Raw genomic sequence first — 25660 nt, 5'->3', positions numbered from 1 at the left:
TCTGCATATTAGGACTTCTTGCAGATATTTAAAAACCCTAAGAATGCATCTGACAAACAAACAAAAGAAAGAGGGAAGCGGGAAGATAACTAATCTTCATTAAAGAATTGTGTTCTCTCTTTCTTTCTTACACAGAAACTGTCAATAGAAATCAAAGGTAGTTTGTCATGCATACCAGAGTTACTTTCATGGCCCAACCTTAGGACCCACGCAGTCCGATCTAATTTGAGCCTTAAGTCACACTGAGTGTAATAACCTACACTGAGTCTATCTAATGGCTCCAACCAGATATAGTCAGCAGGGCCTTGAAGAGGGCTGTTAGTATGACATGTAGTCAGAGTTTAGAGAAGCCAGGTAACAAACAGAAAGTTTAATAGGCATGAGGGTTGTAGATGTTGAAACTAAACTGTTTGTGTCATAGTTGTTGAATTAAAACAGTTAAACGCTTATTCTAATAACTTAATATATGTATGTTATGTAAACAAATAAATAAACAGTGGTCATCCTTCAATATAACTTGAATATAAGTGATTACTACTGTTAATAAGAGTAATCATACTTCTAAACTTTTTCATGTGTTGATATGAAAGTTGTCAAATTATGGGTCTTTAACTTTTTTGAAAAAAAAAGTGCATAGTTTATGTGTTGACAAATTAAAAAAATCTTACTAGAAAGGAGCCCTATAAGATTTTAGCAAGGCAACTATAATTAAGTGACCTACCTGACAAGAGCTAGCTGCCTGGTTGATACACCTGTCAACAATGAATGCAATTCAGAATCAATACTCAAACTTATTAGTCCCTTTTTCAGCTGCAGGAACTAGGGACCTTTTGAGGAACTCATGTGTATTTCTAATGTAGGATGAACCAGGGTATAAATTTAGTTCGGGGGTGAAAGATCTATCCCTACGAAGGACCCTTCTATGGGTACTTTCTAAAGGTCCAGGAACTTTGGGGGGCAGGGCATGCAGCCCCTGCAGTGCTGAAAGTCTCCAATTGGTCAGGCACAGCAGGGTTTTAAAACAAACACAGTGTTTAAAAGACTGAGGGCGTGGTCACACTGGCCATCCGTACCGTTCCCAACCCTAAAGTCCAGTTCGTTTGGCCAGTGTGACCGCTCCATGTGGAGCCAAACGACAAAAAATAAGATGCAAAGTCAGTAAAGTAGCTGTCATGGGGTGCGTTCAAATTGTCATTTTAGTTTAGGAAGGTTCCTAACTGAGTGAAATGACCCGGAAGCATTTAAGTGGCAGCCATGATAAGGGCGTTTGAATTCTCTAAAAGCTAAGGAAAGGTGGGTCAATGCTTCCTTTATAACCTCCTTTAGCATAGGATACACTGGACCATCCTTTACCAAAGGAGATGAGATATGCCGCCCCACAATTCCTTTCAGCCACAACATTTAAAGCGAGGCCCTTTCCAAATAGCCACAGTTCAGTATGCAGTACGTACTATTCAGTAGGGAGTTTCAGTATACTGAACTTTTGTGGTCCTGCAGTATGCATTTTTTGGGTCCACCTCAGTATACTGAACATTTCAGTATGGATACGGGTTTTATGCAGTATGGATCGGATGCGTGCTTTCAGGAAATGAATTGTATTTTACCCACAATACTGTGCGAAATTACACGTAAATCGTTGCGTCCGCCTCCAAATCAAAACAAACGAGCGTGGATTAATTCAATCAATTTTTAATCTAGAGTTAAAGTCCCGACTGAAATCACTACTTTAAATTAACAACAGAAAATAAAACAAATGTCTGCATTATTATAAAACCTTTCCCCCTCTATTTAAATAATGATTTCACTATTTAAATGCGTCTTTATTGGTTTATTTTATATTCTGTATATTACTGTCTTTCATTTGTACTTTTCTTTATGTACTGTATGTTATTTAGTTATTTAATCTTTTACTTGATTTACATTGTGATATTGTTTTGTTTACCTGACTGTATATGAGCATTACTCTTCTTGAATAAAGCTAAACAAAAGAAAAACAAAAAAAACGGGTGAATGCGGCCGGTTCAGGAAACGTAAATGACGTCACTTCCATACTGAATGAATCAGAAGAAGTAGGAACAAATATCTGCCTACTGAATAGTAGGTACCAGCAGTATACAGCACGGATAGTAGGTACTGCCTACCAGTGGCGGTTCTAGACCATTTTTACTGAGGGGGCCAAACTGGGGCCAGTTGTTTTGTCAGAGGGGAACATTAAACCCAGGTGAAAAATAGACAAAGATGATCGCTTTAAAAAAGATATTATGCCAAATAATAACGCACATCATAAAATACCTCAACATAAAATACCATGATTTATATTTGTTTCAGTAACAGTATTTAAAACCAGATTGTGAGTCCAGTTGTTGAGTCAAATACTGTGTATGTGTTGTAAGGGGGGGGCTCTTCCCTTTGGAGGGGTGGCCACAGGGGGGACCAAGTTCAGAGTTACAGGGGCACTGGCCCCTGTTGGCCCCTGTTGGCCCCTGCCTAGAACCGCCCATGCTGCCTACTGCCTACTGACAGATTGAGTAGGTACTTCGCAATTCGGATACAGCCCGAGTCACACATACGACCGTTGACGGATATGAACGATGATCGTAAAGTGACACAGATCAAGGGATAAAAAGATAAGAGACATTTTTATCCAGATGATGTTTTATGCAACATATTTAATTCACTTAAGAATGCTTTGTGCAGTTGTACATTTGTATGCTTAAAACATTTTGTGTAGGTTATATCTTACATAAATGTAGCAATTAATTTCATACATTAATATTTATTTTGATGTTGATTTCTGAGTGGACAGGAAGCTGATGGTTTCACTGTTTTTACTTGTAGCCTGGTAGTCTATATTTATTTTATTTCAACCCAACCTTGTGGTGATTAGGATTATTTCACCGGTAAGAAGGCACAGGGGAAAGTTTTTTAGATGATCTTTTTGTAGTCCATTTTCGGAAAATTGTAGTTTCACCACGGCAGACTCACGTCATTCACCACCGCCATCGCATAATGACGTAGCCTAGTGGAAATGTGGATTGTCAGAGTAACGAGATCGCCTTTCCCTAAGTCCTTTATGAATTCTCCTAACATCTTTCCTTGACCTCATGACGTTTTCCCCGGGGTTAAGGTAAAGTGGATAGTGAAAGGAGATAGGAGGGACAATTTGAACGCACCCTTCGGAAAGGGCCGGCCCATTCCTTCGTGGAGGAAATGTGCAACAATTAAAAGTTTCCGTCACACAACACGAACCAAAAACATAGTTCCTACATAGCATTAATACAAAATCAGACCGTTACCATATAGACTGTAAATATTACGGCCGTTACACCGAAAATAAATTAAAAATAATATGAACAACAAATAGCCTACAATAAATGACATAGCATTATTTTTTTTATTCCTCTACATGGCACTTTAGGCTGTACATAGTAAAGGTGTACCAAATGTTCTGCCATTCTTTCCTTTTTGATAATTACTTTATCTTGCGATTTACTGACTGAAGTTCCATAATGTTGGAACTCCGGTTTAAAGACCTTTGCTACTTGATCTGCATGTTCGTTTCCTTTAATCCCTCATTAATGTGCTGTTATACATATGAGTGTTAATGATATATGCCTCAGTCTATTTGTTATCTATAGCTATTATTACATTTCATAAATAATATATGTCTACTATCTGATTTCTGATTTTCATTAAAACTGAACGTGAAACCGAATTACAATGTTTGTAAACATTTAAATGACAGAGGATCAAAAGATAAATGTAATCGTGCTCATATCACTTTTGGTTTTGTTAGATCTAGTTGTAAAAGGTGTGGAGCAATGTGCTGGGTGAATAAAATGGTCAAAACCTAGTTTAACGTCGAAATGTGTAAAAACTCAATTTCCCATGAACCCCTATTGCATTTCCGGATAAACGGGTTTTCTAAGGGGCAGTTGCACGGGAGAACTTCCTTTTGCTCCGACATCTTAACGAGGAAACATGGTGAGCTTTCTCATTACACGTTTTGTCCAAACAAAATGTATAAATACCATATCGTAGTCACTTTTATCAAGTCCAAATTATTCAGTTCATATGACACGAGCTATTTGATTCCTCACGATGTGATAAAATGTGAGGATTAATCAAACTCCTTGTTTTTATTACCTGTTACCGACTGGCCGGCTAGCTAGCCATCTTGCTAATATCACCATGCTTGTGTGCTACATTGTTGTTAAAGTGAATAATCCCGTGTTTACTGCTATAATACAATTACTTATGACACGTACGCCTGAGGTATTACTGTTTGCTCTTCACAACGAAGAGAACAATGAATTTTGCCTGTGCATAATAGTAGCACTCTCTTCTGAGGCAAATTAGCATTGAATTACAAGTCAAGCCCGAGTCGGCCCGTCGACTTCAGCTCAGACCGCCGACTCTTTACTTAAGCCTGGACCCCCACCCCCCAACAATCATCTTGTATAACTATCCCTGTAAAATAAGGTTTGTGTCGGTGCCACATGACCTTAACACAATAGTTCTGAAGTGTGAAAGGGGCGATCCCCTTTCTCCCTTCAGAAAAACCAATGTCAAATTTTTTGAAATTTATTTTTCCCACTTATGTAAACGTATGTACAAAAGTACTTACTCAGTGTGTATATTACAGCAACAATGCAGGTGTCTGCCAGTCTTTTACACTTACAGATGTTCACCTGAGTCTGTGATTTCTAATCTCTGGCACCTTAATTTTGGGGTCACAAGCTGAGAAGTTTGGGAGCCTTAACCCGTTCTGGATAAGACAGTGAGAAATTGTTACTTGTTTGTTTCCAGCCTCCTAAGCAAGACAAGAAGAAGGACACTGGGAAGTCCAAAAAGGATAAGGACCCAGTCAACAAGTCCGGAGGCAAGGCCAAGAAGAAGGTACATGTTTCCTAATCACCCAGAATCTGCATTGATCTTTGTGTTGTGGGCCTTTCATGACTAATGTTTTTGTGATTCTGAGCAGAAGTGGTCCAAGGGAAAAGTGAGGGATAAGCTCAACAACCTGGTGCTCTTCGACAAGGCGACCTATGAAAAGCTGTACAAAGAAGTTCCCAACTATAAACTTATCACGCCTGCTGTTGTGTCAGAGAGGCTGAAGATCCGTGGTTCCTTGGCAAGGAATGCCCTCCAGGAATTGCTTGCAAAAGGTGAATAATTCTGCTTGGCAACCCAAAAGACTGCATATAAGATCAATTCAATCAGATATATTTTATTGTAGATTACTGACTAATGTGTTAAAGCTTGAGTATTGTACTCTACTAGACTACTTTCATGCTGCAATAATGTTCAGTTTTGATTTAGATATAATTGGGACGGAGGGCTGAGGTCATGTTTGCAGTAAACTTCAGCGTGAGGCTGTGAGGGGAAAAAAACATAGGAATTTGTTATGGATGCCCTTAATGAATAGAGTCAATGGAGTTCACCTACCAATGTGCAGCGAGTAACAAAGCTCTCAACCTGATGCATGTTCATAGCCAATCAGAATTGGCGATGCAGCGTGATGTGCTAGGTGTGCAGTCTAGGTACATTTTCTGCCCATATGTTTGGCATTTAAGACTAAAGAACTAGCAAGTGATTGATCTCCCTCACTCTGTACCCATCATGCATGTTGCAGTACACTACACTGCAGGTGACCAGAGAGGAGAGATTGCAGCTGTGAGGTCTTTAAAGGAAAAATGTGAAGTGAAACTTTTTAAACCCCTTGTTTTGTTGTTTCACAAACTTGACAAATACATTTAGTTTGATCATAATTATAAAGTTTGCAGAAAAGACACAAATTGGTGCAAGAAAAATAGATTAGAATGCAGGAAAAATAAATCCAAGAAATCTTTTTTGGGGAAAACCCCCAGACCCCCCTCTTACCTGATGGTTCCAGCTGTTAGACAGCAAATAATTACTTTTAAAGTCATCAACCAAGAGGGCAAGTGATACTTGGCCCCTTAAATTACTATTTAGTTTGGATGGGGGTCTCACAAAATTTGAATCCTCTAGGCATGACACAAATAGTTTGACAGCCACTGTGTGGAGTGAATCTGTGCAGTTGTGTTGAAAATTCTTTAAAGTTGCTACACTCTTAATCATCACATACTGCTTAGGATGCTAAACTCTGGACTTGTAACACTTTAAATGGCATGAATACCTACAGGACCACTAAGTTGTGGGACTGATTAACTGAATCATTTTAGTTTAGTGGTTATACTAAGCTGACAGAAAACATTGTCCTGTTATATCTTCAAGGCATGATCAAACTGGTGTCCAAACACCGAGCACAGCTGATTTATACCCGGAACACCAAGGGTGGAGATGAGGAGGCAGCAGCACCAGAGAAAGCATAATCAGGTACAGCATTGTTATTTTTTTATAAATGCATGCATCTTAAATATATTTTTAACTGTATCCACTGACCCTTTGCTTTTGTGTTGCAGGTTCTCCTGTTTCCTTCCTTTTTAATACGCTGTAAGGAAAGGTGAATAAAAAATTGTAGACAAAACACTTGCATTTGTTTTCATGTTAATACTGTTCTGACCAGGTTATGTTCCTAGTTTTGGTTCAAAGGTGCTGTTACAACTGCAAGGATGTTAATGAACTATTGTAGTTAATGTGGTATATCATTTAAGCATTCTTTCAAAGCACCAGGTTAGGGGCCACTCCCACTAGGCAATACTGTGCCTAAGCATGCTGCATGCACCTTCAAAGTCCAGTTCATCTGACTAGTGTGAGCGCTCCAGTTAATGCTTAAGCACGGTACAGTTCATGCACAAGCAAGGACATTAAATGTGGCTCGTCAGACTTGCATTGTCTAGAAATCCTGTAGTGTTGTGGTTGTTTCTTACTAAAATAACGAAAGGCCTCAAGGGGAATTATGAAGTGCTTTTCATTCCACAGCCTTAGCACTACTTTTTAAATTCATTTTTGCATAGACAATTCTCATATTGGCTTAGTGTTCAAAGTTAGTAAAATTAAACATGCATGGTAAATTTGATAAAAACACTGATGTTTACTACATCAAAGTTCTCAGACTAATTGGGCAAAGAAGGAAAGGAAGCACACCAAGGACAAAGATGGCTGAAGGGGAGACACTACAGGTGAATAGGGTAAAATGTTAACTGAAAGATGTTACCCACTTCCCCAGTTGTTTCTTTGCTAATTGTTTCCCCCCACAAATTTCTGAAATACTAATTTAAAATATGCACTATTTTGCATAGATTTCAACCACATAATTTTAAGTGTTGAATAAAGCCACTTTATTTAAAATCCTGTTTAAGTCAAAGGTTCCTGAATCTCAGTTGGGAGAGCAGAGCACTAATAAAGCTGAGGTTTTGGGTTTGATTGTGGTGAAACAAGTAAATGTATTGACTGCTTCACAAAAGAATTGGCAGGGTCCTCTGAGTTCATGGATCCAGAAATCGGAGTACTAGCCAGGATTTCTCAGTCACTATTTTAACTAACCCTTAACCGGGACCACAAGGGTAGACCTGGTCTACAAGATAGACCTGATCAAACAAGGAAACATAATGCTAACATTAAATGTTTAGAATTTAAAATACTTACTGACAGGAACATGTAACCAAGTCATTCACCTTCTACTTAGAAGCTCTAAAAGTTAATAGAACAACCAATTTCCTTACAGTTGAGAAACTATTAATATTACTATTGATGTAAGATGTAGCCTGGCTCTCAACTTGTCTGCTTACATTGTCTCAACAAAAACCACATCACATTGCGATTGTTAGAGTGAAATACTAGCTGGGGAAAATCACAGCTCAGCCTCCTATTCAATTGATCCTGCCTACAACAAAATGATTATCACAAAGTAAATATTCACAGTGAACACACTTGAACCTCTGGACTCTATGCTGGTCATTTGGGGACACTTTCTTTTTGTGACCTCTTTAGCTGTGTTAATGCACACATAGACACAAGGGTCTGATTTCTTTTTTCTGATTTTAAAATTTTCAACTTCAGCTCTTTAAATATATGAATAAACGGTACTGCAGGGTACACTCCTGGCCAATTGAAACCCATGAAAACTATTTTAATAGTTCCTTCATATTTACAGTATAAAATCATACAATTTATGTAAAATAGCTTTCATTCTAGAGTCAACACTAGTTTTGAAGGTTTTCTACCAGGTTGTGTCATTTATTCATTTTTGGCCATGGGAGCAATTACATGTAATATTCTTAGTTATTTTGTATGGTAAATAATTTATTCACAAATATAAATGGAACCAGAAAATACCAAAAATACAACAATTTAAAATAGAAATGGAACACTATCTACAAACACTACATGGACTGAAAGACAAAAAAGAAAAGAAAAGTCTGGATATTTGTGAAAAATTGTTAATGTAACCCTGTTTTTCAGTTCATCAGACGTCCTTTCCTCCACAGTGTGACGTCAAGTGACGTTGACACTCAGCTGTCTGTCGGCCTTAAGAGCTGTTTGTGTCCGCACAAATATGCACTGTATTATTTCCAATAAAATACATACAGTAACAGTGTATCGTTTGTGTACTTTACCTGATAACAAACATCATGAAGAACAACCTGCAGTCTGCTAATAAAGAAAACAAACAGACAATTTCTACCGGCCAAAAGCTTAAATAATAATAATTTATTAATGTTTTGTTTTTACTGATAATCTGATAGTGAACTGAGTATTTTATTTTTTTTTAAATAAGGATGTCTCAGGATTATTGTAAATGTTTTATTACGATGAAAATTTCATCAAAACAGTGGCCTGTACATCACATTTTCAAACCTTGCGATCATTAACGATCATGAGGAATGTAAAACGTGTTAGTGACTGACAGAAAATAGAAAATGCTGAATAAAGAGAGAGGAAAAAAAAGTTAAAGTTATCTGTGGTCGACTCCACATCCCCACACAGTAGGTGGCGGTAATGCACCTGAGAGCTGAGTGTCAAAAAGAAGAAGAAGAAGAAGAAGAAGAAGAAGAAGAAGGTCATATGACACTTTTATCAGCTGACACGATACTGCAAAGATGGTGATCTTCAGTGTGTATGTTGTGAACAAGGCTGGAGGTTTAATTTACCAATATGACAATTATACCCCGAGAGCCGAGGCTGAGAAAACATTCAGCTATCCTTTAGATATAGTACTTAAGCATCACGATGAAAAGGTAGTCGTTTCATTTGGACAGCGAGACGGAATAAGAGGTAATGTTTGAAAGCGTAACACAAGCTAATGGAGCTACTTCAGCTGACGACGTTTCCTACGATATTCAACAACTATAAGTAGACACATATACGCTTTATTGTACCTTTCAGTATAGATAATTATAGAGTTGCTTAGCCCGACTTTTGCTGTCTTAACTAGTTTCGCATGAAGTCGGCCTTGTTGTGCTCTGTATTCACTGCGTCATGTTTCAAAGCTTTCGGATTTGTTGACTTGTTTTTGTTTTTGTGTCCCTCTCCAGTGGGCCATGCAGTGCTGTCTATAAATGGAGCTGATGTGATTGGCAAGAACACGGCAGAAGGAAAAGACATCCTTGAATACTTAAAGGATCCCTCTAATTATCCAGTGTCTATTCGTTTTGGACGAGCACGCCTGAGCTCCAATGAAAAACTGATGCTGGCATCTATGTTCCACTCGTAAGACATACAAATATTTATACATTCACACTTACTTCACCTTGGGGTTGTTGAGCCAAGTACAAGCCATAGTTTTCCCGTGGGGATTAATAAAGTATGTTTAAAAAAATAATAATAATTAACAACCGCACTTTGAGATGTTGTGTGCTCTGTGTGTCAACATGGTAGACTAAGGGAAAAGGTTTCACTTGATTTTAATGACATGCTTTTGCAACAATTTGACTGTGCTAAGCTCCAGGTTTAAAGCTACTTCCTCATCTCGCAGGCTGTTTTCAAAACCGCATACTATACTACTGGTACATACTGATTTGGCCAAAATGCAGTACGCAGTATGTGAACAACTGCGAGACGTGCAGTATGCCAAAAATACCAGGATGTCATACTGATTCGGGAAAATTGTACAGTATGCATCGGAACAGTCTACTTCGCGTACTGTTTCCCACAATGCAAAGTGCCAGGTCAGAGATCAAAATGCCGGAGCGCAGCTGTTTGAACTCGTCAGTGGCGGTGACTGAATATTTTGCCACATTATGAACCAATAACAAGTATGACATGTTCATATATTTATAAGTCTTACCACCTCGGATTTTCCTGCTTTGTAGACTGTACAAGTGCATGTGCCACAGCTGGACAAGCAGCTGCAATTACAGGGTCCTTGGCTCGCTCTATTACTACAAATTATTCACAGCTGAGTAAAACCAGTTTAACCGGGGCCAAGCATACTGCAAAATAACTGACGACTGGCAGTCATACTACATACTACTGTTGAACTCAGTATACAGTATACAGTATATACTGCATACTGATTTAGATAGTAGTATGCGGTTTCAAAAACAGCCACAGTGAAGGACAGACATTTTTTGCAATGCTTTATAAATCAGTCAGGTCTGACCAACGTGGAATCATTTACCCGTTAAAGTTTTGCATATAGTTTTTAAGTTTTATAGATATAAGTGCAGCCCTGATGTAAGAATTATAGTTCCTGTTTTGTGTATGTCTCCAGGCTGTTTGCTATTGGTTCACAGCTGTCTCCTGAAGTTGGCAGTTCAGGGATTGAGATGCTAGAAACTGATGTCTTCAAGCTCCACTGCTTCCAGACTCTAACAGGTCAGTGGTGTGACTGAGGGCGACTATAGGTGACATAAAGACTGGGTGCCATGATGTTGTCAGTCATGAGTTATATTGAGAGAAAAAGTAGAGACAGTAATATTTAGCCCAACTGGCCCATGGCAAATCCCCTTGTGTTTCATCCTTATAAAACACCCCCCTTAAGAATGTCTGCCCTAGTCACTTATCGTGTGTCTGAGTGAAACATTTTTAAACAGGTTACTCTTTAATGGATGATTTCTTGATATTTCAGGGATAAAGTTCATTGTGCTGGCGGACCCTCGACAATCTGGCATTGATGCGCTGTTGAGGAAAATTTACGAAATATATTCCGATTTCGCCCTCAAGAACCCATTCTATTCTCTGGAAATGCCAATAAGGTAGTAGAAAGTATCATGATGATTTGTCCTTCATTCTATTGTTCTTATGTGTTTTAACTTTAGAACCTTAACCTTACATTTTATACATCTCAAGTGTCTAACACACACACACACACACACACATGTAATTGCTTGTCTTTTAAGCCACTTGAATGTTTGATTTTTAGGTGTGAACTCTTTGATCAGAATCTGAAGAGTGCACTGGAGATTGCAGAGAAAGCTGGCAACTTCGGAGCTGGATCTTGAACCAGGGAAGACCAGAGTACATTTTCTATCATTTTAATTTCACAGCAGGTTCAGAGGCATTTTAAGACTGGGATTGCAGTTGGTTAAAACAAATATGACATTTTTATTTCATTTTCCTAGACTGGGATTTCATGCTATGTAAATAACTTTTTTGTAAATATGTGAGAATTAAATTACAACCTGCATTTAAATGTTTTGGCTCCATTTATATAGAATTATGTCTGATCTAACTTCAGTCAGCTGGGCGAGGTACATAACTATGAAAGTAACTGAAAAAGAAAAATCGAAGTATTCAAGGTTCATTCAATCCACTGGCCACACATTTAATTTCAACAAGACAGTAATGTGTTGTATTCTCTCTTTATGAGGTATAGTTTATTTTAATGCACAATTTATAATGTGCAGTAGTTTACATTCCCTTGTTGAGTCTTGATGCCATGTTTACATAATGTAAAAAAAATGTGTAGACAGATTTTTTAAGAAAAGAGATCAACTTCTCAGAACCTCCACTTATGTTTGTCTGGTGTAAGACTGACTGAGAAATTCTTTATTTAAAAAAAAAAACATTGAAGTAATGGAAAATTAAAATACACTGTTCACCCAAAGTATTCGGTTTCCTCTGGGGGATCGAGGATGAGGTGTAGTGACGGTTTATTCAGTCTTCTTTGACACATGACCCATCTTTGTTCGAATGTTGCGCAGCAAAAAAAATCCAATAGTGACAGCAGCACATGTGATCTCTGCTATCCAGAAGGCCATTTCCCAGCCATGGTACTTGGCAATGGTGCTGAACGGCAGGCCAGACAATAATCCCCCAACTGAGAAGATGATAGGGGTCATGGATTGAGTTATTCCAATGATTAGGGATATTAAGTTATTTAAAACCAATCTACTCCAGGAATGTCTTTAGGCATAGAATCTTACAATATATAAACTGAATAAAGACAAAACATGTGACAAATATAGAAACTTTGCCTTGGCATTGCATTATCAAAACAACAGAAGAAAATACTGATGTGTTATTGATGCACAATATGCTTAATCTCAAAAAAGAAAGCCAACAAACTTACTGTTAGCCATCAGGGCAGCAATTGCATGGGATGTTCCACAGTAGTTGGCTGGGGCACTCTCATGGGCTATAACTCCAAACAATGCTATTGGTCCATAGGAAAAGAAACCAAAGGCAGCACCCAGGCTGAGTATCCAGACCTGATGTACAAAAATCCACGAGAAATACAAAGTCTGACATGCAGTATGCTCTGTTCAAGATAATCTAAGTCATTCATTTTGGTCCAATCGGATGTCAGTGTTCAAATACCGTTGAGCTGTGTGGAGTTACTGCGACTCTGAATAGGTACATGGACACATACATTCCAGCCATCATGAAGATCAGGATGAAGTGGCGAGGATTGCCGTAGATTCTCTTGCCTTGCTGTTCAAAATCAGTAAATATATGAAGTAATTAAGAGATTTTTTTTTGCTCTCTATAGGCAGAATTGTATTGGTCTTTAATGTATAAGTTACAAAATGACTAATGTCATGTAATCTTTAGCCTACAACATTTTTCTGCAACATATTTAACATTCGTACCAGGATACTCCCACTGAGATACAACATCTCATTTACAAACAAGTCTTGACAAATTTTCTTATCAAAGAACAAACAGTGAATTACACAAGCAAAAAACAAACAATAAATAAGTAGTTTCCAGCAGCAGGTCATTGACTGGCCTGACAATACAAAAATGATATCCCAATATTATGACATAATCTAGTTAAAGACATGTTAACCCTCTTCTTTCTGAGTAATAGTGAACATGTCAACCTTTTTGCTGCTCCTCTTTCCCTCATCTATACGATTTAAATCATACAAGTGTGTTTAATATATAACTCACTGTGGCCACAGCTTTATCAGAGATGTATCCTGCTGCAAGAGTGCCCAAAAGGCCTCCAACCTCCAGGGCACTCATGTATGAGCTACCTATAAAGAAGAATATAGTGATTACAAAGAATAACTAGCCAATTAACTCTCTCAAATTAATAGAAGGTGTTTTCTGTGCCCCTCCTGTGCACCCATAAGTGTAGATTGCCCCTTGTCTTGAATGAGGAACAGCTGGCCCCAGTCAGTGCAGGCTGTCTTCACCCCAAACACCACCAAGTAGGGGACAGATAGCAGCCACAGGTAAGGTGACAGAAGGAATTCTGACATAGTGCTTTTATCACTGAAGGATCCTGAACGGGAAGCAGGCATAACAATCAGTATTTTTCCCAATTCATTGTTCTGCCCTTTTTGTATATATCTGGAGCATTACTGTCCACATGAAAAAGTTAATTTAACATATCCAAGGTAGGGTCTGAAGGAATGTCATCTTCTAACATACAACTTTAAAATATGATAAATGGTCTTGAGCTTATAAAGCACTTTTCTAGTCTTCTGACTACCCAAAGTGCTTTTACACTGCAAAACACTTTACTTGTGTCTAAACAAGGTGTAGCAGCACACACAGTGGCATGTGAAGGGCACACTGGGTAAAAAAGTCCACTGAGTCACTGACCTTTCGTAACAACACATGAGCACATGCTGTCTGAACACACACACACACACACACATTGGCAAAGCATGTACAATAAACTGTAAATAACCTATAACAAATGCCCTGTGCCTAATGACATTAAAACCGTATAGTAATAAACAATCGCACCTTCTTTGCTATGTATTGCTGCTGCCTCTATGTTGGGCAGCCCCACCTCCTTAGGCTCATTCTTGATGAGCAGCAGACAGACAAAGGAGAATGCCACACAAATCATTCCAGATACAGACAGTATTGTCCTCCAACTGTAACTCTCGGCCAGAACTGTGGCAATAATGGGGCCAAAGCTGCCTGCCAGATTCTTGCTGCAGGAGAGAACTGCCCAATATGTTCCAAACTGAGAAGGTTCAAACCACTGAAAGGAGAGAAGAGGACACAAAGACATGACACCATGATAGAGTTAACAGTTATCTTACACAGAGGTGTAAAATAATCAAATCAGTGTTAAAAACTAAAAGCAGATCATATCCCACTAATGGTCATTTAACAGGTTTCATTTTGTATGATTTGACAGGCTACAAAACAGTCATGTCAAGAAAGAGTGACTTACAGTGCCATCATCAACAAGGTTTTCTCATGATATGTGTTTTCCACAATTAAACATTTTTAACATTCCAATAAGCTGGTGGATAAAATGTTTCCTAATTTTAGGGGGTGTTGCAACACCCTCAGTTGACTGTAACCTATAGTTCACAGGTTCACCTTCGCAGCTTGGTAATGCAGCTGCTTAACTTTATTTGTTGCCTGCCTGCCTGCCTGCCTATATATATATAGAGAGAGATGATATAGTGGTACGTGGTTCAGCTACCTTTCGCAGCACCCTGCCGCAGGGAGGCCAGCCAAGGCCCTGACCCAGGCCGTTGAGAAACCACAAGGCAGAGAAGACAGTGACAGTTGATGACCAGGAGAAAACCACGTTGATACCTCCCACCATGCAGAGGCCAATGGAGAAGAGCCAACGGGCACTGATCTGGTCTGAGAGCACGCCACTGATGAACTTACTGATAGCATAGGACAAAGACTGACTGCTGGTGATCATGCCTAGAAACAGGGAAGGTATGAGAATCTGTGCATTTTATCAAAGCACTTAAAATGTATTGCAAAACATGGTCGGGTCCTTTATATCTCCAGCATACAGCACTGTTCTCTGTATAGTACACTAATAATTAAAGAATGAAAGATAAGGATAGTAAATAAAATACAGTGTCATACCCAGGTCATCCTTATCCAACTCAATTTCTTTCATCAGAGAGGGCATCACAAAAGAGAAAGTCTTTCTGTTGAAGTAGTACAGTGTGTATCCTACAAACATGGCCAGAAATATGGTGCCTCGGTAGTATCCATAACTTTTCGTAGCCATGACTGCAGATGCATACAAAAATGTAAAAGCTGAAAGAATGTCTTGACTCCTGACAGACCTCTGCTGCCTGTGAACTTTGCTTCAGGATCCACCGACCAGAAGCAACTGCTAACATGGGGAGTATCCAACCGGTAAGGATGGTTAATGTTCAACATCTCTTCCCCAAAACTGATTAAATCTATGTTGTCACAAGGTGCTGCAAATGGGTGGAAAATAATCAGTTATTTGGCATCAATGTTGTATGGGATCTTTTGTTTTCTTCAGGCAGCTATTCGCATTCCTTAACTTGAACAACTGCCTTATGGTAACATTCATCTATTTATGCATGTCAATCTGAGGCTGTTATGGATGAAGTCCTCTGATTACTGCAGTTAATGATTAACTGGGGAATCCAATATTGTAGACCAGGAGGAGTCTCCTTACCAAGCTAAGGGATGTGTGACCTGTGTTGAGAGCTGAGTGTCAAAAAGAAGAAGAAGAAGAAGGTCATATGACACTTTTATCAGCTGACACGATACTGCAAAGATGGTGATCTTCAGTGTGTATGTTGTGAACAAGGCTGGAGGTTTAATTTACCAATATGACAATTATACCCCGAGAGCCGAGGCTGTGAAAACATTCAGCTATCCTTTAGATATAGTACTTAAGCATCACGATGAAAAGGTAGTCGTTTCATTTGGACAGCGAGACGGAATAAGAGGTAATGTTTGAAAGCGTAACACAAGCTAATGGAGCTACTTCAGCTGACGACGTTTCCTACGATATTCAACAACTATAAGTAGACACATATACGCTTTATTGTACCTTTCAGTATAGATAATTATAGAGTTGCTTAGCCCGACTTTTGCTGTCTTAACTAGTTTTGCATTAAGTCGGCCTTGTTGTGCTCTGTATTCACTGCGTTTAATTTAATTTCAACAAGACAGCAATGTGTTGTATTCTCTATTTATGAGGTATAGTTTATTTTAATGTACAATTTATAATGTGCAGTAGTTTACATTCCCTTGTTGAGTCTTGATGCCATGTTTACATAATGTAAAAAAGATGTGTAGACAGATTTTTTAAGAAAAGAGATCAACTTCTCAGAACCTCCACTTATGTTTGTCTGGTGTAAGACTGACTGAGAAGTTCTTTATTTAAAAAAAAAAAAACATTCAAGTAATGGAAAATTAAAATACACTGTTCACCCAAAGTATTCGGTTTCCTCTGGGGGATCGAGGATGAGGTGTAGTGATGGTTTATTCAGTCTTCTTTGACACATGACCCATCTTTGTTCGAATGTTGCGCAGCAAAAAAAATCCAATAGTGGCAGCAGCACATGTGATCTCTGCTATCCAGAAGGCCATTTCCCAGCCATGGTACTTGGCAATGGTGCTGAACGGCAGGCCAGACAATAATCCCCCAACTGAGAAGATGATAGGGGTCATGGATTGAGTTATTCCAATGATTAGGGATATTAAGTTATTTAAAACCAATCTACTCCAGGAATGTCTTTAGGCATAGAATCTTACAATATATAAACTGAATAAAGACAAAACATGTGACAAATATAGAAACTTTGCCTTGGCATTGCATTATCAAAACAACAGAAGAAAATACTGATGTGTTATTGATGCACAATATGCTTAATCTCAAAAAAGAAAGCCAACAAACTTACTGTTAGCCATCAGGGCAACAATTGCATGGGATGTTCCACAGTAGTTGGCTGGGGCACTCTCATTGGCTATAACTCCAAACAATGCTATTGGTCCATAGGAAAAGAAACCAAAGGCAGCACCCAGGCTGAGTATCCAGACCTGATGTACAAAAATCCACGAGAAATACAAAGTCTGACATGCAGTATGCTCTGTTCAAGATAATCTAAGTCATTCATTTTGGTCCAATCGGATGTCAGTGTTCAAATACCGTTGAGCTGTGTGGAGTTACTGCGACTCTGAATAGGTACATGGACACATACATTCCAGCCATCATGCAGATCAGGATGAAGTGGCGAGGATTGCCGTAGATTCTCTTGCCTTGCTGTTCAAAATCAGTAAATATATGAAGTAATTAAGAGATTTTTTTTTTGCTCTCTATAGGCAGAATTGTATTGGTCTTTAATGTATAAGTTACAAAATGACTAATGTCATGTAATCTTTAGCCTACAACATTTTTCTGCAACATATTTAACATTCGTACCAGGATACTCCCACTGAGATACAACATCTCATTTACAAACAAGTCTTGACAAAGTTTCTCATCAAAGAACAAACAGTCACTTACACAAGCAAAAAACAAACAATAAATAAGTAGTGTCCAGCAGCAGGTCATTGACTGGCCTGACAATACAAAAATGATATCCCAATATTATGACATAATCTAGTTAAAGACATGTTAACCCTCTTCTTTCTGATTAATAGTGAACATGTCAACCTTTTTGCTGCTCCTCTTTCCCTCATCTATACGATTTAAATCATACAAGTGTGTTTAATATATAACTCACTGTGGCCACAGCTTTATCAGAGATGTATCCTGCTGCAAGACTGCCCATAAGGCCTCCAACCTCCAGGGCACTCATGTATGAGCTACCTATAAAGAAGAATATAGTGATTACAAAGAATAACTAGCCAATTAACTCTCTCAAATTAATAGAAGGTGTTTTCTGTGCCCCTCCTGTGTACCCATAAGTGTAGATTGCCCCTTGTCTTGAACGAGGAACAGCTGGCCCCAGTCAGTGCAGGCTGTCTTCACCCCAAACACCACCAAGTAGGAGACAGATAGCAGCCACAGGTAAGGTGACAGAAGGAATTCTGACATAGTGCTTTTATCACTGAAGGATCCTGAACGGGAAGCAGGCATAACAATCAGTATTTTTCCCAATTCATTGTTCTGCCCTTTTTGTATATATCTGGAGCATTACTGTCCACATGAAAAAGTTAATTTAACATATCCAAGGTAGGGTCTGAAGGAATGTCATCTTCTAACATACAACTTTAAAATATGATAAATGGTCTTGAGCTTATAAAGCACTTTTCTAGTCTTCTGACTACCCAAAGTGCTTTTACACTGCAAAACACTTTACTTGTGTCTAAACAAGGTGTAGCAGCACACATAGTGGCATGTGAAGGGCACACTGGGTACAAAGTCCACTGAGTCACTGACCTTTCGTAACAACACATGAGCACATGCTGTCTGAACACACACACACACACACACACACATTTGCAAAGCATGTACAATAAACTGTAAATAACCTATAACAAATGTCCATTTGACATGACATTAAAACCGTATAGTAATAAACAATCTCACCTTCTTTGCTATGTATTGCTGCTGCCTCTATGTTGGGCAGCCCCACCTCCTTAGGCTCATTCTTGATGAGCAGCAGACAGACAAAGGAGAATGCCACACAAATCATTCCAGATACAGACAGTATTGTCCTCCAACTGTAACTCTCGGCCAGAACTGTGGCAATAATGGGGCCAAAGCTGCCTGCCAGATTCATGCTGCAGGAGAGAACTGCCCAATATGTTCCAAACTGAGAAGGTTCAAACCACTGAAAGGAGAGAAGAGGACACAAAGACATGACACCATGATAGAGTTAACAGTTATCTTACACAGAGGTGTAAAATAATCAAATCAGTGTTAAAAACTAAAAGCAGATCATATCCCACTAATGGTCATTTAACAGGTTTCATTTTGTATGATTTGACAGGCTACAAAACAGTCATGTCAAGAAAGAGTGACTTACAGTGCCATCATCAACAAGGTTTTCTCATGATATGTGTTTTCCACAATTAAACATTTTTAACATTCCAATAAGCTGGTGGATAAAATGTTGCCTGATTTTAGGGGGTGTTGCAACACCCTCAGTTGACTGTAACCTATAGTTCACAGGTTCACCTTCGCAGCTTGGTAATGCAGCTGCTTAACTTTATTTGTTGCCTGCCTGCCTGCCTATATATATATATATATATATATATATATATATATATACACACACACACACACACACACACACACACACACACACACACACACACACACACACACACACACACACACACACATACATACAGTTGCAGGAAAAAGTATGTGAACCCTTTGGAATTTCCTAGTTTTCTGATTAAATTGGTCATTAAATGTGTTCTGATCTTTATCTAAGTCTCAACAATAGACAAACACAGTCTGCTTAAACTAATACCACACAAACAATTATATGTTTTCATGTTTTTGTTGAACAGAACATGTAAACATTCACAGTGCAGGGTTGAAAAAGTATGTGAACCCCTAGGCAAATTACTTCTTCAAGAGCTAATTGGAGTCAGGAGTCAGCCAACCTGGAGTCCAATCAATGAGACGAGATTGGAAGTGTTGGTTAAAGCTGCCCTGCCCTATAAAAAACACACTCCAGTTTTGAGTTTGCTATTCTCAAGAAGCATTGCCTGATGTGAACCATGCCTTGACAAAAGAGCTTGCAGAAGATCTACGATTAAGAATTGTTGGCTTGCATAAAGCTGGAAAGGGTTACAAAAGAATCTCTAAAAGCCTCGATGTTCATCAGTCCACAGTAAGACAAATTGTCTATAAATGGAGAAAGTTCAGCACTGTTGCTACTCTCCCTAGAAGTGGCCGTCCTGTAAAGATGACTGCAAGAGCACAGTGCAGAATGCTCAATGAGGTGAAGAAGAATCCTACAGTGTCAGCTAAAGACTTACACAAATCTCTGGCACATGCTAACATCTCTGTTGACGAATCTACGATACGTAAAACACTAAACAAGAATGGAGTTCATGGGAGGACACCACGGGGAAAGCCACTGCTGTCCAAAAAGACATTGCTGCACGTTTGAAGTTTGCTAACGAGCACCTGGATGTTCCACATCACTACTGGCAAAACATCCTGTGGACAGATGAAACCAAAGTTGAGTTGTTTGGAAGGAACACACAACACTATGTGGAGAAAAAAAGGCACAGCACACCAACATCAAAACCTCATCCCAACTGTGAAGTATGGTAGAGGGGGCATCATGGTTTGGGGCTGCTTTGCTGCATCAGGGCCTGGACAGATTGCTATCATCGACGGAAAAATTAATTCAGACATTTTGCAGGAAAACTTTAGGCCATTTGTCCACCAATTGAAGCTCAACAGAAGATGGGTGATGCAACAGGACAACGACCTGAAGCACAGAAGTAAATCAACAACAGAAGAAAATAAGCCTTCTGGAGTGGCCCAGTCAGAGTCCTAACCTCAACCTGATAGAGATGCTGTGGCATGACCTCACGAGAGCGATTCACACCAGACATCCCAAGACTATTGCTGAACTGAAAAAGTTTTGTAAAGAGGAATGGTCCAAAATTCCTCCTGACCTTTGTGCAGGTCTGATCTGCAACTACAGGAAACGATTGGTTGAGGTTATTGCTGCCAAAGGAGGGTCAACCAGTTATTAAATCCAAGGGTTCACATACTTTTTCCACCCTGCTCTGTGAATGTTTGCATGTTGTGTGCAATAAAAACATGAAAACATATAATTGTTTGTGTGGTATTAGTTTAAGCAGACTGTGTTTTTCTATTGTTGTGACTTACATGAAGATCAGAACACATTTAATCAGAAAACTAGAAAATTCCAAAGGGTTCACATACTTTTTCTTGCAACTGTATGTATGTATGTATGTATATATATATATATATATATAAAGAGAGAGATGATATAGTGGTATGTGGTACAGCTACCTTTCGCAGCACCCTGCCGCAGGGAGGCCAGCCAAGGCCCTGACCCAGGCCGTTGAGAAACCACAAGGCAGAGAAGACAATGACAGTTGATGACCAGGAGAAGACCACGTTGATACCTCCCACCATGCAGAGGCCAATGGAGAAGAGCCAACGGGCACTGATCTGGTCTGAGAGCACGCCACTGATGAACTTACTGATAGCATAGGACAAAGACTGACTGCTGGTGATCATGCCTAGAAACAGGGAAGGTATGAGAATCTGTGCATTTTATCAAAGCACTTAAAATGTATTGCAAAACATGGTCGGGTCCTTTATATCTCCAGCATACAGCACTGTTCTCTGTATAGCACACTAATAATTAAAGAATGAAAGATAAGGATAGTCAAGAAAATACAGTGTCATACCCAGGTCATCCTTATCCAACTCAATTTCTTTCATCAGAGAGGGCATCACAAAAGAGAAAGTCTTTCTGTTGAAGTAGTACAGTGTGTATCCTACAAACATGGCCAGAAATATGGTGCCTCGGTAGTATCCATAACTTTTCGTAGCCATGACTGCAGATGCATACAAAAATGTAAAAGCTGAAAGAATGTCTTGACTCCTGACAGACCTCTGCTGCCTGTGAACCTTGCTTCAGGATCCACCGACCAGAAGCAACTGCTAACATGGGGCGTATCCAACCGGTAAGGATGGTCAATGTTCAACTTCTCTTCCCCAAAACTGATTAAATCTATGTTGTCACAAGGTGCTGCAAATGGGTGGAAAATAATCAGTTATTTGGCATCAATGTTGTATGGGATCTTTTGTTTTCTTCAGGCAGCTATTCGCATTCCTTAACTTGAACAACTGCCTTATGGTAACATTCATCTATTTATGCATGTCAATCTGAGGCTGTTATGGATGAAGTCCTCTGATTACTGCAGTTAATGATTAACTGGGGAATCCAATATTGTAGACCAGGAGGAGTCTCCTTACCAAGCTAAGGGATGTGTGACCTGTGTTGATCATTATAGGAATGTATATAGGACAGAGGTATAGGTGCATATAGCTGCAAATAACCATTTAATGGCATTATGTACCTCGTTCCTGAGTGATCAATGGGCAATTTTGAGCACAAAAACATATATTTTGAAAGAGCTTTAAAAACCTCTTAGTATAAAAGTTCAATGCGAGAAAAATTAATTGGTTTGAGCAAACTAAAATCAATACTGTATTAATTAGCCTAAGTCAGTTATAATGCTTGCAACAAATAAGGGTGCATTAACAACCTCTCAAAGTCTCAGTGTGCAGGTAGGTTACCGCCTTACCACCCACTTGCTCGCATTATTTTCAAAAGTATTAAAATGCATGTTAGGGGGGCTTGCTGGTGGCGCAATGGTTAGGGCGTGCGTCCCATGTGTTGAGGCTCTCATCTCAAGCAGTAGGCCCGGGTTTGCCTCCACCCGTGGCCTCCCTCCATATGTCATCCCCCACTCCCTCCCTGGCTTCCGACTCTATCCACTGTCCTGTCTCTGCATTAAAAAGGTACAAAAATCCCCCCAAAAAAATCTTTAAAAAAAAAAAATGCATGTTAGGTAAGTATTTTAATTTAACTTTGCCATTTTATGTTGGCATTTCCATGTTTTGTTTTGTGCTTGTATTATGGCTATATTATGGCGATATTTCATGGCACTATTAGTGGGAGTGGTCGACGATTAGATTTAAAGAGCCCATATTATGCCCTTTTTGGGGTTCGTATATTTAATCTATGTACCTACTTTTGTACATTCACAATAGCTAAAGTTATAAAAAAGTGTCTGTTTTCATGTACTGCTCCTCCTTGCTCCCTCTCCGCTCTGAGTCCGTCAGCTACACTCTGTTGAGCCCACACTGTTAGACCCCACGTGGGCCAAGTCTGCTCTGATTGGTCTGCTGATCCGCTCTGTCATTATTGGTCAGTTGCTCAGCACGCTTCTCGGAAATTTCAACATGAGCTGCAGGGCTTGACACAACGAGCCAATGGACTTAGATCAGTGATCTCACACTGACAATGACGCTGCACTGACAAATTTTTATCGCAGGGGGCTAGAACCGAGCATTACATGCGGCTAATGCTACAGCTAACGGGAGGACGTAGGAGAAGCCACGTTTCCGCGGACTTTGAATTTTTGCACATAGATGTGCCTAAACATGCACAGGACACTTAGAAAACACACTAAAGAGCATATAAAACCAGAAAAAGCATTATATGGGACCTTTAATATTTTAGATTAAAGGATAAGGTGAACATTTCATAGTTATTTAATACATTTAGTCAATGCCCTAGTTAATTAACATTTTTAATGCTTGTCTTTTCAACATTTTTTAAATATATATATTTATATAGCCTATGTCGTTTTTTTTTTTACTGAATGTATTTTAATATGTCATGCATTTAGTTAAAAGAGTGTGTGTTAACATTTTCTGAGAAAGCTGGTCAATCATTTGTGCGTACACATGGTCTGAGGAAGTTCGATTTTTGTTCGCAGAGAATAAATTCAAGTAAGAAAATATTGATGAATCCCAGATTTGTGCATCAAACGTTCGTACGCACGATTTAAGCACATATTTGTGTGTACGCGCTGTTAGTGAATGAGGCCCAATGTGTGGATTGTTGTTAGCCCCATAGGGCTGCCTTATGGTGGGGCGTAACACTTGTTTAGTTTAACATTACAGAGACTCTGACACATTTGTGTTTTTTTTTTTTACTATTTTGCCTTATCCTTCTCTAGCAGTCCTTGCTTACACAATGTCGGACTCAGACAATGTCATCTGACCGACAAAACAAAAATACCACAAAAATACAGCCACATGTAAGTAGTTTGAATTGCATTATAGTTACATGTTTCTATGTATTTCTGTTTGTACTTACATTTATAGCCTACAGTTTAGGCCTGGGAAATAATACAAATAATAATAATTTATTTTGATAGACCGCTAATTAGCTAACTAGCTACTTCCAAGATATCATTAGATTAGCTTGACAAACCCAAAATAGTGAATCAAAGATATCTCACTCACATATTTTGATAACCTTACTTGCATATACCCAGTCAAAGACACCAATTATCTTAAATAGATTAAAACGATAATAATACATGGACTGAGGAAGATTGCGCTTGTTAAAGCTAATTATTTTTCTAACTTAATTAAACTGTAAATGGCTAATTATGTGCCTGCTGTCTTTACTTATCTGAACCTTGTTTGTTTAACAGGACCTGCTGAGACAGTAGTTGCTAGAGAGACTTCTCAACAAACTGCAGTCTGCCTTAAATCAACAACCTCTGAATTTGGATTATTTGGAATTCCTGACTGGTAATGAGCTTATTGTGTTTTCTGTGCTGGATCCTAAATTGTGTAGAACTTGCTGAAGGTGATATGTAAGAATCACACATCTTTAATTCCACTTTGTTTATTTGTTACCACCACCACAGCCACATTAACTTTGTTGATGAATCAGTGGTTCTGTATAAAGACTTTAGACTTTATTGTCCCCATGGGGAAATTCTTTTTCACAGCACCGTTACTGTCCAAACAGACTATTACCACCAAATAACATACATACACAAAACACAAACAGAATGGACTCAAACAGAGTACGGTCTGTGCTGTCGCAGCGGAGCGTGCGCCATATTGGATCAGTCTAGTATTCACAAGTATAAACAGGTAAGTTACACAAACATCAATCAGAAAGGAAAGCAGTCTGCATCACTCAGGACCCTTCACACCCCCTTCACCACTCGTTTCAGCTGCAGTCGTTTTAGAGTACCACTGGCAAAAAATAAAACTTACAGAAACTCTTTTATTCCCACTGTAATACGCAAGGCTAAATAAGCAATGTTTTTTAAATGCTGTGCATATGTGTTTTTACCTCGTGTACTTTTAGCTATTTATGACCTAATGTGAGTGTTAGTGTGAATATTTGTATGTTTTCATGTTGAGCCTCAACAAAAGTTAATTTTCTGTCACAATGTGATAGACAATAAAGTTTTTTGAATCTTGAATCTTGAATCCAAAATCAATGAAACTCAATCAAACAAATATTATCAAGCAAGACTTGTGAATGAGGAGTAAGAGTGTAGTTGTGTGTGTGTGTGTGTGTGTGTGTGTGTGTGTGTGTGTGTGTGTGTGTGTGTGTGTGTGTGTGTGTGTGTGTGTCTGTCTGTCTGTCTGTCTGTCTGTCTGTGTGTGGATAGGAAGATGGTGGTGTAACCCCGTGTTGTGCACACTTAACAATGACTTGGCGTGGTCTGTTGTCTAAAGAGGCTGAGTTAAGCTCGGACTCTGCACGGTCTGTATCTCTGAGGCGTTTGAATGGCAGCGAGTGTACAGATCTATGTGTGAATTTACGTGGTGGTGGAGTTGTGCTCCTATGCGGGAAGGCGTGTGCGTTAGTTAGCAAGAGAGAGTTGAGGCTGAATCACAGTTCAAACTCCGCGCCACAACTCAGGAGGAATTCTCTTCATTCACAGAAAGAACCCAATGGCCGAATTCAAGTTTAGATGGTGTATACACTGGTCTTTCTGATCATGAGAGTATTACCCCAGTTATAATACTATTTACAGAGAACACACACAGGATGCGGCGGCCCGAACACAGAGACAAACAAGA

General features: G+C 39.1%; 4 protein-coding genes across 6 annotated transcripts; 2 read left to right on the top strand and 2 right to left on the bottom strand.

The window, feature by feature from the left end:
• Nucleotides 1-3922: 3922 nt before the first annotated feature.
• Nucleotides 3923-6513, top strand: rps25 (ribosomal protein S25). Its single transcript, XM_020642851.3, has 5 exons — nt 3923-3984; nt 4810-4899; nt 4985-5168; nt 6259-6360; nt 6447-6513. Exons 1-4 carry the CDS (start codon nt 3982-3984, stop codon nt 6354-6356), a joined length of 375 nt encoding a protein of 124 aa, XP_020498507.1. The 5' UTR covers nt 3923-3981; the 3' UTR covers nt 6357-6360; nt 6447-6513.
• A 2488-nt stretch (nt 6514-9001) lies between these two features.
• On the top strand, nt 9002-11554 carry trappc4 (trafficking protein particle complex subunit 4). Its single transcript, XM_020642867.3, has 5 exons — nt 9002-9201; nt 9462-9636; nt 10640-10743; nt 10997-11123; nt 11291-11554. The coding sequence occupies exons 1-5, from the start codon at nt 9027-9029 to the stop codon at nt 11367-11369; spliced, it is 660 nt and encodes a 219-aa protein (XP_020498523.1). The 5' UTR covers nt 9002-9026; the 3' UTR covers nt 11370-11554.
• On the bottom strand, nt 11387-16646 carry LOC109990683 (glucose-6-phosphate exchanger SLC37A4). Of its 3 annotated transcripts, none has more exons than XM_020642866.3 (8): nt 16507-16646; nt 14768-15000; nt 14071-14314; nt 13442-13600; nt 13264-13349; nt 12688-12801; nt 12440-12578; nt 11387-12187 (listed from the first exon to the last, which is right to left on the bottom strand). In XM_020642866.3, the coding sequence occupies exons 2-8, from the start codon at nt 14996-14998 to the stop codon at nt 12021-12023; spliced, it is 1140 nt and encodes a 379-aa protein (XP_020498522.2). In that variant the 5' UTR covers nt 14999-15000; nt 16507-16646; the 3' UTR covers nt 11387-12020. The 3 variants fall into 3 exon arrangements, with proteins under 3 accessions (XP_020498522.2, XP_065816184.1, XP_020498521.2); XM_020642865.3 differs by lacking the exon at nt 16507-16646 and adding an exon at nt 15172-16112 and having other exon boundaries at nt 11880-12187; XM_065960112.1 differs by lacking the exons at nt 13442-13600; nt 16507-16646 and adding an exon at nt 15172-16112.
• Nucleotides 16513-21696, bottom strand: LOC109990682 (glucose-6-phosphate exchanger SLC37A4). Its single transcript, XM_020642864.3, has 8 exons — nt 21436-21696; nt 21032-21264; nt 18611-18854; nt 17980-18138; nt 17802-17887; nt 17225-17338; nt 16977-17115; nt 16513-16724 (listed from the first exon to the last, which is right to left on the bottom strand). The coding sequence occupies exons 1-8, from the start codon at nt 21581-21583 to the stop codon at nt 16558-16560; spliced, it is 1290 nt and encodes a 429-aa protein (XP_020498520.1). The 5' UTR covers nt 21584-21696; the 3' UTR covers nt 16513-16557.
• Between the last annotated feature and the right edge of the window lie 3964 nt (nt 21697-25660).

Source organism: Labrus bergylta, chromosome 11, assembly GCF_963930695.1.
Source record: "Labrus bergylta chromosome 11, fLabBer1.1, whole genome shotgun sequence".
Lineage (NCBI taxonomy): Eukaryota > Metazoa > Chordata > Actinopteri > Labriformes > Labridae > Labrus > Labrus bergylta.
The sequence above is the reverse complement of the archived record's forward strand: the minus strand, read 5'-3'. Positions and strand labels throughout refer to the sequence as shown.